The sequence below is a fragment of the Anabrus simplex genome, chromosome 7, assembly GCF_040414725.1.
Source record: "Anabrus simplex isolate iqAnaSimp1 chromosome 7, ASM4041472v1, whole genome shotgun sequence".
NCBI classification, from domain to species: Eukaryota; Metazoa; Arthropoda; class Insecta; order Orthoptera; family Tettigoniidae; genus Anabrus; species Anabrus simplex.
Window position 1 is genome coordinate 93,499,098 of NC_090271.1, and position 15,949 is coordinate 93,515,046.

At 39.9% G+C, this 15,949-nt stretch overlaps 1 protein-coding gene across 1 annotated transcript in view; it reads left to right on the top strand.

The window, feature by feature from the left end:
• The window catches only part of TM9SF2 (transmembrane 9 superfamily protein member 2), a 197,042-nt gene that overhangs the window by 108,430 nt on the left and 72,663 nt on the right, over positions 1-15,949 (top strand). Inside the window, exons 8-9 of the mRNA XM_067151214.2 lie at positions 5,485-5,661; positions 15,284-15,428. Of these exons, the coding sequence (XP_067007315.2) occupies positions 5,485-5,661; positions 15,284-15,428 (322 nt within the window). The remainder of the gene's footprint in view (positions 1-5,484; positions 5,662-15,283; positions 15,429-15,949) is intronic.

Below are 15,949 nucleotides of genomic sequence, written 5' to 3' on the forward strand. Positions count from 1 at the left end.
TTCCTCCACAGCTTTATGCATATCTCTGACAATGAGGTGAATAATGCAAAACTTCCTCCAAAAATGTACGAGATAAATCCAGTATTTGACCACCTGTTTGCGAAATTTTCGGAAGCTTATACCCTGATGGCAAAATGTCAATTGATGAGAACCTCTTGCTATGGAAACGATGGCTAGGGTGTAAAGTTTACATAACAGGAAAACGATCGCGTTTCGGAATGGAATTATATAAATTATGCGAAGGGGAGACAGGTTATATAACATGACCTGCTTCCGTGTGTATCATAATGAACAGCTGTGAAAGACATAACACTGTGAAGACTGTAAATACTGTAAATATTACCTGTATTGTAGTGTAATGTAGTCCGTTTATGTCACTTAGTAATTGTAGGAAGGCTATGTAAACTTGATCCCTCGAAAGCGCAAACGAACATAACAGAAAATTTTGTGAGTATTATAATTTATTCCATTGCACATCTTTGAAGTATATGTAAACTTTGTAAATCTACAATTTACATATACAGAAACATTTATCTCCAGGCAGAGATTGATAGTAAACTGCCTAAAATGTCCAGGTGAAAGTTATTGTATAAACAAAAACCAGAGCTTTGCTGTTAGGAAGAAGCAATCTCGATATCACAGTGTGAAAGCACTTAGTACGTTTTTACACAAAGTATTGAAAAATTAAAATTATAGAATTTTTCAAGAATTAAATACATTATATTCAAGTAAATATTTCTCATTTGGCCCTTCAATAGTTCATTTTAGTCTAAGATTGTTTTTAATCAAGTAATTAAATATTTTCTTCAATCAGGGAAATCGCTCCCCACCTGAGAGTGAGCTAATGTGTACCGATCTCCCTGCTTGAGGGGTTAATGGTTTTTCCCAACTGAAATCAACATAGGTCATTACAATGGTGCCAATAGGAATGTTGCGATTAAAAGCAATGCTTTCACATGAAATAATCAAATGAAAAACCACACATTTTCTCACTTTAATGATCAGTACTACGCTGCCAATCTAACAGTACAAATTTCCAGAGCTGAATTGACCAGGCTGCAGACAGTTGTGAACATGCATTAATTTCTGGTGGGTGGGGGTGGGGGGGGTGTGAATAGTGTAGAGTCCCAGGGCTCTTTTACTCATCTGTTTGACTGGAATACCCAATGAGTGGGATAATCTCAATTTACTTACTTGGCAGGGGAAATACTATCTGACTTCGCAAATTTTTCCTCCAAGCCAGAGGAGAAACCGCTTCTTCACTGCTAATTTGGAATAAAATTAATGTGGAATATAATAAAAATGAAGAGAAAGAAGGTTTTCTTAAGAAACGTCTCTTGTCAGGGTTGAATTCAGAGTTACAATATTTAGTGAATTGTGGTGTTATAATTTGGAATAGGCCGAAATTGCAATTCTAGATCAGGTCATAAGTGAGCCTGTGCCATTAATCCGTTAACTGTGCACACTGCTCATTCCAATCAGTGCATCAGAGTAGGGATCGAATAACTGAAATACTATCATAAACCAGTGTGTTACGTACCACCAGTATCATAAAATGTATAAACCAGAGGAATGTCATGCTAAAGAAGAAAGTTATCTAGCTCCCCAGCTATTTTGCAGCTAATGTTCAGACAGGCTGTTATACCCGGTACTGCATGTAGATTCACAGTCACTGTACGTGGTATGCAGCAGTAATCCCATCTATCGGAGATGAGTGTCAGCATAAAACACAAAGAATATCACAACAAACGATGGTCAGTGTAATGTTATTGTTGATCGATTTTATGAGCTTTCGATATTGTAGCCCTTCACATTTAGTTTGCTTCCTACTTCGAAATACCACTCTTACCATAGTCGGTACAGTAAAACTGAATAAAACATAAGTGGTTGGAAATTGTATTCTCTATGACTCTTATGCAGTACTTTTCAATAGGACCTATAAAATAGGTATTTAAAAACTAAATTTTAGGTGCCTTCCACTAAACTACCGTTTCCTCCATGGTGAATAATATTGTTTATAGCTTAAACTATAGTTTCTTATTCCCCTACTCTATATACCGATTCTCATTAAATTCTGTTTTCCCATATTTTCATGGCTCAGCGTTGATATAGACTTAGCAACAAAAATACAAATTCATTAATATCTCTTATCATAGTTGGTATTGTAAAAATGTATACTGTAAGACATAAATGATCGGAAATTTAATTCTGTGTAACTTTAGTTATGTAGTATTTATCGATAGGACCACTAATAACATACATATTTGAGAATTAAATTTTTGGATATCCCCTAAACTAACCATTTCACCCAGCGGGAATAAAATTATTTATACACAGTGGGAACTCCGCAGTGCCTTGGTGCTTTGCAAGTACACGTCTCCTGGACCAGGCATTGTCCATAACCAGATGTTGAAACACCTTAGTGAGGATAGTCTCTTATATCTTCTTCATATGTTCAACTGAATCTGGATAGAGGGTGAGTTTCCGTCTAGGTGGCGAGAGGGCATAGTTTTTCCTGTCCTCAAACCTAACAAAAATCCTAAGTATGCAGGAAGTTACAAACCCATTTGTCTTGCTGTTTATGTAAGCTATTTGAGAGGATGGTAAATCGCTGACTTGTGTGGTGTCTGCAGAAACAGGGATGTTTGTCCGAGTACCAATGTGGTTTTCGAGTCGCTCGCTCGACCACTGACCACTTGGTATGCCTGGAGACTTCTATCCAGGATGCATTTCTCCACAAACAGCATTTGGTGGCTGTTTTTCCTTGAGTTAGAAAAGGCCTATGACACCACATGGCAATATGGTATCCTTTCAGTCCTGCATCAGTGGAGATTCCAAGGTAACTTGCCGGTATTTATTGCAAATTTTTTGTCCCTCCGTCTATTCTGTGTCCAAGTAGGGAGGGCATATTTGCAATACCATGTTCAAGAAAATGAAGTCCCACTGGGATTGGTTCATAGTGTCACTCTGTTCAGGATTGCCATAAACGATATTGTTGCTGCTGTTGGTTCAGCAGTAATACCGTCGCTATATGTGGACGATTTTGCTCTGCGTTATAGCTCGCACAATATGGCAGTGGCAGAGCGACAATTACAGTAAGCTATTAGGAGAGTGGAACAGTGAACTTTAGAACATGGCTTTCGGTTTTCAACCGCAAAGACCTCTGTTGTACACTTACACCAGAAGCGCACTCTTCCCATAGTTGACACATACCAATTTCTTGGGCTCCTTTTCTATAGCAAATTATCGTGGGAGCCACATGGGCGGCAGTTAAGTGCAATGCACTAAGAAGTTGAATATTTTGAAGTTTCTTAGCAGTACTACTTTGGGGGCTGATTGCACAGTGCTCCTACGATTTTATAGGGCACATATTTTATCCAGGTTAGAGATCAGCAAGGCAAAGCATCCTTGCGAAACTGAATAGTATCCACCACAGCAGGGTTAGGTTGGCAAAGGGAGCTTTTCGTACAAGCCCTATTTCTAGCCTGTTCGCTGAATCTGGTGTGCTGCCTTTACACCTGAGGCGCCAGCAAATGCTTCTGTCCTATGCTGCAAATTTGCGACAGATGCCACTTCACCCAAGTTATCGGTGCGTATTCCACAATGGAAACCGTCGGCTGTGTGCTGCTTATCCTCGAGCATTGCAGCTGGTTGGAATATGCTTGGATAGCAGTCACAGATTGTTTGATGTACCTTCAGTTCCCTGTCTTGTCAGACAACAAGTGGGGTACCTCCGTGGATAATATGGCAACCTGAAATAATTCTAGATCTGCACACTGGTCCGAGAGAAAACACTGACCCTTCAATTTATCAGAGGCTCTTCCTGTCCGTCATTGGCCAGTATCCAGATTCAGTCGTTGTTTACATGGATGGTTCGAGGGCAGAAATAAAAGTGGGCTGTTCGTTCGTTGTGGACGATGATACGTTTCTTTTGGCTCTCCCGGAAACCTATAGTGTGTACACAGCAGAGCTCTATGCTATCTGTGAAACTTGCGGGACACACTGTCCGATGAGCGCTGACACTTTCTGCTCTGTACAGACTCCTTGAGCTCGCTACAGTTTATTGATGCATGTTTTCCTCGGCACCCTCTGGTGCAGCGGATCCAGGACCTGGTGGCCGGGTGTTTGTATGCCGGCACCAGAATCATGTTTATGCGGCTCCCAAGCCACACGGGTGTAGAGGGAAACGAGTTAGCTGATAAGGCTGTCAAGGAGGCTGTTACATTGCCTCCGTTGCCTTACAAGGTTCCAGCAAGTGATATTCGCTCTCAGCTGAGACATTTGGTTATGTCCCATTGAGAGATAGAGTGGCAGGCCACTCCACTTCCAAATAAGCTGAGACCGATAACAGGTACAACGAATGTGTGGAGGACTTCCCTTCGGGCTTCTCGGAGGGAAGCTGTGGTATTATGTCGTCTTCGGATCGGCCGCGATATCCTGACTCACTCCCATCTATTGAAAGGAGAACCCCCTCCGGTGTGTACTTGCGGCGATCATCTTACTGTGGTACACATACTTACGGAGTCCGTGAACCTGGTCGAACTGCGCCGTAGCGTAAAACTCCCGAGTACCACTCCCTCATCCTGCAAGATGACGAGCCGTCAGCAGACCTCTTCTTCCATTTTATGAGGGATAGTGGTTTGTTTTATCGCATGTAAACTTAGTGTTTCGTATTTGTCTTTGTATTATTGTTCACTACGTTTTATTAATTTGACTCTGTTTTAGTTTGTGTTTGTACATTTTAATGTGTTTATTAAAATAGTAATTTGCATGATATATTATTGAATTTCAGGACGTCTTACTCTACCATAATCTATCATCTATCATTTTACCGAAAATAAGGCATTGCGAATTAGATCCACTGATTATTTTCAATTCACCATCATTATTCATCTTCCTTTATTTTAAATTCTAGTCAGTGGATACATTTTAAAATTTCAATTATCATATGTCGTCCATCTTGTACCATTAGGGGCTGATGACCTTAGATGTTAAGCCCCTATACACAACAAGCAGCATCAACATCATCAAAATGATTTATCTTATAGATTGTAGTGGCTCACAGGTTTATGAGGGATTTTCGTTTGCCACAACTACTGACGTTTTGACCTTTGTTCCTTCCTACCATTAATTAAGGGCAGGAACCAGTTAGGCTTAGATCAGAATTGCAGCTTTATGGTCTCAAGGCTCTTAATATATCACCATTCTCCCATACCAGGGTCAAGAGTCACCTAACCACAAGCACCTGAGTTAAAATTAATAAATTTAATTATTTAGAAATTATTAGCAAAATTATCCGCACTGCCATACAGTTTGCATCCGCCAAGGCTCTAACTTTGTGGATATCCGCGGATTTATCCGCAGATGTCCGCATCCATGTAGGGCTCTAACTATGAAGATACAGGACCAGTAACCTTTCTTTCACATACAACATGTGTGATGAAATATGTGCAAAGACATTCATTTTTCTATTTCTTTTTTCAGAAAAATAACACCATAAAATGGTCATCTCGATGGGATTACATTTTGGAGTCTATGCCTCACACCAATATTCAGTGGTTTAGTATCCTTAACTCGCTTGTTATTGTGCTCTTCTTGTCTGGAATGGTTGCAATGATTATGCTGCGAACTCTCCACAAAGATATTGCACGTTACAATCAGGTATTTATAATTATTATTCCTATTTATTTACTGTGATGGTCTATATATTAAGCACCCTATTTTGTGTCCTTCCCACTCACATCCTAACAATATCCTGGAAACTATTACAATCCCAAAAGGCATGGCTTTTTACAAACGGAGCAATAATCTCCATTTGATTCACGTAATAGACTCTCTTGATCAACTTATTACCCTTCTTATCTGATTTACCGTGTGTGGGGAATTATCATAGTCAACTAAAGGCTAATAAACAAAAATGACAAATATAAACTGTACTTTGATGAACAGTTGTGAAGGAATATAGTGAGTACTTACAGGTTGCTCAAAAGTTTTTTTTTTTTTTTTTTTTTCCAAATATAATATACAGCGAATGTTGATGAATGCCAAAAGTGCCAGCAATGGAGGTCTGGAAGGAAAGTCGTTTAAACACTGATTTCATGGCGCCTAGCACCATGGGATGGCATTGCTGTTCACCATGTGTAGAGGAAAAGAATAGCTGTTCAACATGCTCAGTTTAGTTAGTGCAGTGCATGCAGACGAACTGATATCATGCTGTGATATGATAGTACGCAATTCAACCGAGCTGAGTGAGTTTTTGAAGAGTGTATGTATGCTTGGATTAAGATTGAGGTGACACATGACAGAAGAGTACTAGAATGTTGTGCAGGGCTCCAAGAAACCTGTGATAATTAAGCCCTGCTATTTGGTATGGTGACCTGTTGGGTAGTAAGTAGCTTTCCGACAATGACATAGTGTGGAAGATGTACAGGGTGCTCTGTTCTCAAGGTGTGTTATGTTGACGTGATCTATTCCGTGCTGGAGATGAATCAGCAAGGGAGTAAACTGCCAAGGTAGGTATAATTCGCACCACAGTATTGCTTGTGCTTGGACTAAACAAAATTGCATCTCACTGGGTGCCCCATCTCCTTACTGGGGCAGAGATTCAAAAAATGGACACAGTTCATCCTTTCATATGACTTCCGTATCATAGGTCATGCACTTCTGGATAGTCATTGGCATGGATGGAACTCAGGCTCGATCCTGCGAGCCGGAACTTACACTAGTCCAATGAAAAACGACTCCCATGTCTCCCCAGCCCAAAAACAGTGACAAGAACCCAGGAATATTAAAGTGATGCTGATAGTACCAGACTGTGTTTGCCACATACTATCACCAGTTCTTGGATCATCCGTGCCCTGCTCTGCATCGGAAACAACAGGATTTTGAAATTTGTTCTCCCATTGCCCTGCATGACAATAACTACTGCCACAATGCTGCTCCCATACAGGACCTACTTCAGCAGTTGGGGTGAGGGGTACTGAACATCGTCCAAATTACCCTGACATGAACCAAACTCAAGGAACCACTGTGGGGGATGACATTTCTCCACAGGAGACACCATTCTACAAACAATAAGGCCCTTGGAGTTTGAAGTCTTCCAACAGTGTGACAGCAGGTCATAATATGACTGGCTGGAGATTATATTGCAGAGACCACGAACCTGCTACGCTGGCGTAGCAGAGGAGAGGTGATACTCCCACGTGGCGCATCCCAGGTGACGGATAGGGGGGTCCTAACCGGCTTGCCAGCGGACTTGAGGGAAATAAAATACCTCTCGCGGACCAAACACACTACCCCCTGCAGGTGGGGGACGCACATGTAGAATACACCCACGGTATCCCCTGCCTGTCGTAAGAGGCGACTACAAGGGGCAACCAAGGGATGCTGGTATTAGAACCATGAAACTGCTATTGATTAGTACCATCGTGCGGGGAACACCATGGGTCGCCTTTACTTACGAGTAGTACCATTATATTTGGTACACAATAGGTTTGTGATTAGTAGCAACAGAGAGTGGTTCCCCTGTGGGTTTCCAGTACCCGTGCGTCGTACCCATGTGAGCAACACTGCGGGTCTGGGCGTAGCCTGTGAGTTGTACCACTATATGAGCGACACCGTGGGTCTGCGTTGCCTTTGATTAGTATCCACTATGTGAGGAACACCACGGGGTCCGTGGGACCGGCACCCGTGCCTAGTACACCTAGGTGAGGAAACTCATTGGTTTCCGTTGGCTATGAGTGGCGCCATTGTGTGAGAAACACCATAGGTCTGCGTTACCTGTACGAAGTACAATATTTGTGAGTAGTACCATCTTGCGTGGAACACCGTGAGTTTCGCTACTTTTGATTAGTACCCCAACATGACAAATACCATGGTTCTACTTTACTCGCAACATGTACCATTCTGTGGGGCCTTAGACATGGATTTTGCACCCCTTTAGACATCAGGCATCATTGTGCTTTCTGAGTGGTCCCTTGGTCAGTAATCCATAATTTATGATCTTTGTTTGAGTTTGATCCGCTGTGGATTTTTTTTTTTTTTTTTTCCCATGACATTTTTCATTTTTTTTACTTTGGTCAGTGGATGAATTTGAAATTTTTGTTCTTTCATTTTGTACCATTAGGGGCCGATGACCTCGATGTTAGGCCCCTTTAAACAACAAGCATCATCATATTGCAGAGATGTAATAATCTGTGGGAGCTGTGGTAAAAGGTTTGTTATTTATGGATCTGTTGCCACTATTTTCCTTCCAACTCGTGCATTAAGGAAGAATATTGATAATCATCATGCCAGAATTCAATCAAAAAGTCAGCCTAGATCAGGAAAAATAGAGAGGGGACAGGAAAAATGAGGATGTAAAAAATATGCATAGAGTAGAATGATACAAAAACATGAAGTCATTAGAATGAAGACGTTAGAGATGGAGAGGGAGTTTAATATTCCATCCAATACTTAAATTGGAGCAAACTGAATGTTAACAAATTAACCATATATCTTCTTCTTTGTCTTCTTTTCTTCATGGGGCCTCTAAATATTAGTTCCTAATTAGAGTCGACGTCTAAGATCTTTTGCTCCCATGTTTTTCCTTCATTCCCACTTAGATATACCTGCCCCCTTCACAAAGCTGGAGGTTGTTCTTATTGGGTCTTCTTGGATTTTTTTTCTCTCTCTTCACCTGGTAGTCCTAGAGTGGAGTAGTCCTGGAGTGGAGCGCCTCACATTCGAAAAGTATGTGTTCAGCTGATTCCTCTGCTTCATGGCATTTCCTACATATGTTGTCCCTTATTACTCCACTTCTGTGAAGCTGTTTTTTTTTCAGATGGCAGTGTCCTGTCAACAGTCCTACTACCCATCTTATATTTTCTCTGCTGAGTTTCAACAGTTCTTTAGTATGGTTCTTGTTTGGTCCTTTTATCAGTTCCTTTGCAAGCCTGCAACCTGGAGTATTTTTCCAGTTTTCCATTTGTTTCTTTTGTACCCATTTTCCTATGTAGTATCGGGCTTGTCCATAGGAAATCCCGCATACAGGTTCTGGGCCTACAAAATGTGTTTCTGCCCCTTTCCTAGCCAGTTTATCTGCCTTTTCATTTCTTTCTATACCTGCATGCCCTGGTACCCATATTATTTTGACAATGTTGTACTTTGACAGCTTCAGGAGAAGTGAGTGGCAATACCAAACAATTCTGGATATTATCCGGACTGCCTCTAGTGCCTTAATGGCCGCTTGGCTGTCCATAAAAATGAAAATGTTCTTATTCCTATAGTTCATTTTCAGATTTTCTTCAAGACATCTTGTGATAGCTATCATTTCAGCTTGAAAGACTGTAGTGTGTCTGCCCAGGATCATCTGGATTGATCTCTCAGGTCTTCCCCCGTTGATCCTCCTGTGCCATCCACAGTCTTTGAGCCATCAGTCCACCACACTATATCTTCTTTTTCAGTATTCCATTTGTTGATATCCAAGTCTTCTTTTTTTTATTATCTGGGTCTCAAACGGTTTTTCAAAGTTGTACTTTGTATCATATGATCAAAAGGCATGTGTAGAACTTCCTCTGTTATTACTCTGTTAATTTTACAGTGTCCCAGATTGGGTCTTAGTGCATTCCAGCACTCTGATTGTGCCAATCTATATGAACTCATTCTAGCCTGTCCTTTTATGAATTGCATAGTGATGGGAGGTGTAGTAAAGTATTCAAGGCTTCTGTCGGTGTAGTTCCCATAGCCCCAGTTATGGCTATGCATGCCATTCTCTGTAGGCTATCCAATCTACTGCTGACTTTTCCTTGACTTACTTTCTGCCACCAGATGATTGCAGCCTAGGCCATCAACGGTCTAATGAACATTGTGTATATCCACATTACCATTGATGGTCTTAGGCCCCATGTCTTCCCAATGGCTCTTTTACATGCATACAGCAAGTTCTTGGCCTGGGTTATGTTCCTTTCTGTATGTGGATTCCAGGTTAGATTTTTTTCTAACACTACACCTAGGTGCAGTGCCTGTTCTTCCATATATATATCTTGCCCAAAGAGCTTCAGTGATCTCTTTCCATCTAATTTTCTCCTTTTTGTAAAAGGGACCAGAGTTATCTTGTTCAGGTTGACTGATAGTTGTTCTTCCCGACACCAGTTCTCCACAAGATTGAGTGATCTTTGCATGAGGTCCTGGATAATACTTATCACCTTACCTCGTACCACAATCTGCATATCCTTGTGTATAGAAACCCTGTTCGTTGAGCATAGCTATGATTTTGTTCACCATGAGGTTCCACAGCAGAGGCGAAAGAACTCCTCCCTGAGCACAGTCTCGGGTGGCCCTAACGGTCAGCGTTTCTTCAAACAGGGTTGCTTTTATCTTCCCTCCGTCTAACATGGATTTAACTCTTTCCGGTCTAACTGCAAGCATAGCTCGCAGCAGCCAAAATTACGCTCAGGCCGTGCTGCGGGCATAGCCCGTGGTAAGGTTTGACAATTCACTAAAAATCTAGAATGAGCTATGAGCGCATTCTGGTGGTTACATCGTGTTTCTTCATGTATTAGTTACGAGAGTATTAAAGCAGATGGCAGTATTATATATCTAAGTCAGAGAATTTACAATATTTTCTACCATCATGCATCAGTAGATGTCACTCAGTGAGCTCTTAAGACATGGCTTCTCGCGGCAAACATGTGCTTGACGAAAGTGATATTTTTTATATTTTATGATACATTATAAGTTTATGCGCAAATGAACATATTATTGACATATGAATTCGAAACAAATTCTTACATTTCCTTATGGAGTTCGTTTTACGGCCTACCGCATGGTACAAGTAATAAATCTCATTGTAGACCGTATTGGACATCAGATATGAACATTAAAACAAGAATAATAGTTAACACCACCTTTCCAATACTTATCTTTCCTGTATTTAGGAAATAAACAACGCCTGTTGTAATGTTTATTTCCTAAATATAGGAAAGATAAGTATTGGAAAGGTGGTGTTAACTATTGGCGTTGTAATGTTTATTTCCTAAATATAAGAAAGATAAGTATTGGAAAGGTGGTGTTAACTATTATTCTTGTTTTAATGTTCACTACCGCATGTTCCCGCATATTTCATATTTGCGTGAATACGTAAGATTGTCTACATATTAGTAAAGTTGTCTGTTTAGAAGACTGTATTTTCTCTTTCTGGGAAGTCTTGTTTGATAAATGGAACAATGATTTTACATTTGTGTATATTTTGACAAAATTTATCAATTAAATTAAAATTTCATTAGAGCTCCCATTTTCATTATTGTAATTATTACTATTATTATTGAAAAATAATTATTTTATTAATATTGTACTCATTATTGTTGTTGTTTTGTAATTGCAATGCACATTTTATATTAGCAAAATAGGGTAAATATAACAGTATTTCAAAAACTGTACTTGCTTCGTTATCAGTCAGACTTTTTTTTTCCATTCGCAAAACATGGTATAATATATAAACAATTTTAAAATCTCAGGTGATAGCTGACATGATACAAACAGCGTTTTTCAAAACTAGATGCTCAAGCAAGCATAAAGAAAAAAGAATCATGCAAATATCTCCTATAGGTACAGAGATATAATGTTCTAAAAATTCTTTAAAATGCCCAGTCCGGAATGGAAAATATTAAGGCACAGACTGGAATGGGCTAATCCATTTGACGACGGTTTTACTCACCTTGCTCTTTTCCAATGCTTTGATCATAGTCATGGGTTGTATTGCTGAAGGCTCCTTCTATATCGAGAAATGCGGCCAGTGCAGTTTCTTTATATTCTAGGATTTCCTTTAGTTTACAAACCAACTGGTGGAGTGCTACTTCAGTGGATCTGCCAGGTCTATATGCAGACTGATTTTCATGTAATGTTGAGTTCAGTTGCACCGTTCTTCTGATATATTTATCCAGAATTTTCTCCATTGCTTTCAGCATGAAGGAGGTTAAACATAATGGTTTGTATGCTTTGGTTTGGGCATAGTTTGCCCTTCCAGGTTTAGGATGAATACTGCTTTAGCTTCAGACCATGATTTTGGCACGTACCCTAAAGCTAGACTAGCTCTGAAGAGTTCCGTCTGTGTAGTGACGAGCATCTTCCGTCCTTCTTGTAGGAGAATCGGAAGTATCTCATCTGGCCTTTGAGCCTTTATAGGGTGAAACGTGTCGATTGCCCATTTTACATGGTTGTGTTTTATTATTCTGTTGGCACAGTTTCCATCTACTCTTCGAGCTCCGGTCTCTGTTCCAACCGTTTCTTCTTCCTTCATCTCCTCAGTCTCAGGAAAGTGACACGCCATCAGCATCTCCAGCATGTCCTTCTCCGCATTAGTAAACGACCCATCTGCTTTCTCCAGTGTCCCCCACCTGATTTATATGGGTTGCTTTAAGAACCTTCTGGAGCCTTGCTGTTTCAGTATGTGATTCCACTTTCTCACAGAACAGTCCCCAAGATTTTCTTTTTGCTTTCCGTATCTCTAGGTTATATTTAAAGATAAAAATTTCATGATGTTCCGTATTGAACTGTACCACAATTAAATTGAAATAACAAATAATGTACTTCAACCTATTCAGTACAAGTAAATAAGAAATTAAAGAATGAGTCTTTAACAAAAACAGATGAAGAAGCAATATAAGAAAATGGGGATAGGCACTGCGCGTTTTTAAATCCTAAAATATAGGAGAAGTAGAAGGTCAGTCACTTAAGGCGCGATTTTCTGAATAGTAGCACAACACACGCAAAGTTCGGCACTGTCTCAAAATGTTTACGAGAAGCGGAGAACAGTTAAGTGAGCCAGCCTGCATATACTATCAGGCACGAAGTCACAATACAATTTAGTAAATATGAAGTCCCAGAATTGTGTAGAAGTCGAAGACGAGTCGCTTGATTGAAGCAAATTGCTAGCTCCTGAAGATCAGCGCAACATATTCAATGTCCGGCGCTGTGCTTTCAAATGCCGACGGAACTCTGTGAATAGCTTAGTGATCCAGTCTCTAATTGTTTCGTTTGCGAAAATGTATATATCTATATATATAAAATACAACTTAATATAATTGAAGTATGTAACTAGGATCATGTAGATTCTTTAGAACAGTTGACGTAAAAAACAATTGTGAAGAGAAAAATGGTAAAAAGCGCAATACCGGAAACAAATTAAAAACGTATATGCACAGTGCACTACTTCTTGAAGATAAGAATTCAGGTCGTAATTAAGGTAGTCCAAGGCAGCGCAAGGCATGAGTTTAAATTTGAATGTAAATACCCAAAATGCAGGTGGCACTATAGTATACTAGTATACATTTCAATTCGGAAAGTAGGGTTTTTTTGTTTTGTTTTTTTTTTTCCCGAGAGAAGAGGTGAAAAGAAAAGATGGGATAAATTAATAAAGGAAGAGAATTAGTAGATAAGAGAAGATTAAAAGAATTGGAAGTTAAAAGAGGATGGGAAAGGATAAGATAGGGAAATAAAGGAGGGGTAGTTTAGGGTGGGTTATTGGAGGTAGAAAACGTGGGTAGGAACTGTGTAACGCATAGAAGATTTAATTCGGGTTTAGAACTGTAGAATTTTTGAGAAGAAGAATTAGGAAGTCAAATAGGATATTGGGTTTTTCAGAAGTCGTTTAAATTGAAATTAGGGTTGAAGTATTGGTCAAGGTGAATAAAACAATTTTCAGTAGTGTTTAGAAGGGGGCCTTTGTTAATGATTTTGAGTATTTTTATGTCTTTTTTCAATATTGGTGAAATTATGCTTGGAGTCTTCTATATGTTGTCCTATAGCACAGAATCTGTTGTATTTGTATGGCGTTGATATGTTCGGAGTAGCTGATGTTGAAGTTGCGGCCAGTTTGTCCGATGTATGAGGAGCTGCAGTTGTTACATTTGAATCTGTACACTCCAGATTTAGAAAAAACATTAGATTTATTTAGTGATTTAGAGTTGTGTAATATATCAAGATTTCTTCCCATTTCTAGGCCTTTCCTGTCCCATCGTCGCCATAAGACCTATATGTGTCGGTGCGATGTAAAGCAAAATAGCAAACTTCTCACTTCTTGTTCTTTGTATTGGTCACTGTGTTCCAAACTCTTTCTGCCACTGCTGTTGAACGTTGTGAATCTTTGCATACTTCTAGACCATTTCAATGCAGCCTTGCGTTCTACAAATGATAACTCAGGCATTGTTGCCACTAGACTGTCTGATATAGATGTTGATTCCCATAGGGAATCGGAAATATTTGTCCTGAATGAGTAAATTTATAATACCAATATAAATGGTCCGTTAGACATTATAAATTTTCCAGCTAACTCATTTGCCAGCGTTTCGCCCCCGTGTGCTAGGTTGGGCTCGTCAGTTGATACCTAGCACACCTACCAAGACGCATGGCTAGTGCATACCATGGAGGCCACTGCGTAGGGAATCAACATCTATATCATCTGATGGCCAAGCAGGCATCAATTTTTGGTAGTGAGTCAAAGTCTCTCATAGTGCATTGGCACTGCCGGTGGCTTGAAGTAGCCTACGCAGTGGCCTCCACGGTATGCACTAGCCATGCGTCTTGGTAGGTGTGCTAGGTACCAACTGACGAGCCCAACCTAGCACACGGGGGCGAAACGCTGGCAAATGAGTTGGCTGGAAAATTTATAATGTCCAATAACGGACCATTTATATTGGTACTAGACTGTCTTCCGCTGTACTGGCTGGCTCGCCCCAACACTCCCACGTGTACAGAACAAATTTAACAGTTACGTTACATTTCTGCATGAGATTAGTAAGTGTGAGCCTGTTTCAGAATTATTGAATTACAAACAGTGCAATAAGTACTGAGAGAGTTGGCCATGCAACCCTGAATATGGTTTCCCGTGGTTTCCAATTTTCACACAAAGCAAATGCTGAGGCTGTACCTTAATTAAAACCACGGTTGCTTCCGTTCCACTCCTAGCACTTTCCCATTGTCATCATAATACCTATCTATGTCGGTGCGACACACAAGTAGCAAAAAAACGGTGAGTACATTTTTTGGATCCCTCTGTATATGAAAGACTGGCCTTGTTGCCTTTTCTAATACAGCTTCCAAATTTCAGGCCGATATCATACCCAGGCCAACACGGTATATTTCTGTCCATATTGTCAATTTCGTTATTGAAGGTTATCAACCTTGTTAGGCATTTTGCAGCATGTTGAATTCATGAGTGAATGGGTTGTAAATTAGTTTGTGTGTATATAAATTGTACAAAAGTTGAATTCTGACAAGAAGTTCAGTATAAACCATCTATTTCTAGATAGATTCTGGCGAAGACGCTCAGGAGGAATTCGGCTGGAAACTTGTACATGGAGATGTTTTCCGTCCACCTCGAAAGGGCATGTTGCTCTCTGTGTTCTTGGGCTCTGGAACACAAGTTTTCTTCATGACACTCATCACTCTAGGTAAAATTTTACTTATTTCACAGTGCATTCATAAAAGGTATAACTTTCAGACTACACGTCCCTGTGATTCAGATTCTTCTTAAAACTGGAGGGATAGGGGCCAATGACCTTAGATTTTAGGCCCCTTTAAACAACAAGCATCATCATCATCATCAAAACTGGAGGTCTTGTGGCTATGATCATATCAACAGTTCTCATAAATCTACAAGCTTGCTTTTTGACTACACACAGTGATTTCAGTTTGTCTTAATTGTACATTATTTGGGTTTTTTTTAATAGTAATGCACTGTAAGTCACAGTTGGTCTTGATGTGGGAACTATAGGATAGGGAGAGGCTAGGATCATTTCAACAGTTCTCATAAATCTGCAAGCTTGCTTTTTGACTACACACAGTGATTTCAATTTGTCTTAATTGTACAGTATTGCTTTTTTACTACATTCAGTAATTTCAGTTTGTCTTAATTGTACAGTATTTTTAAAAAATATATTAATGCACTATAAGTCACAGTCTTGATGTGGGA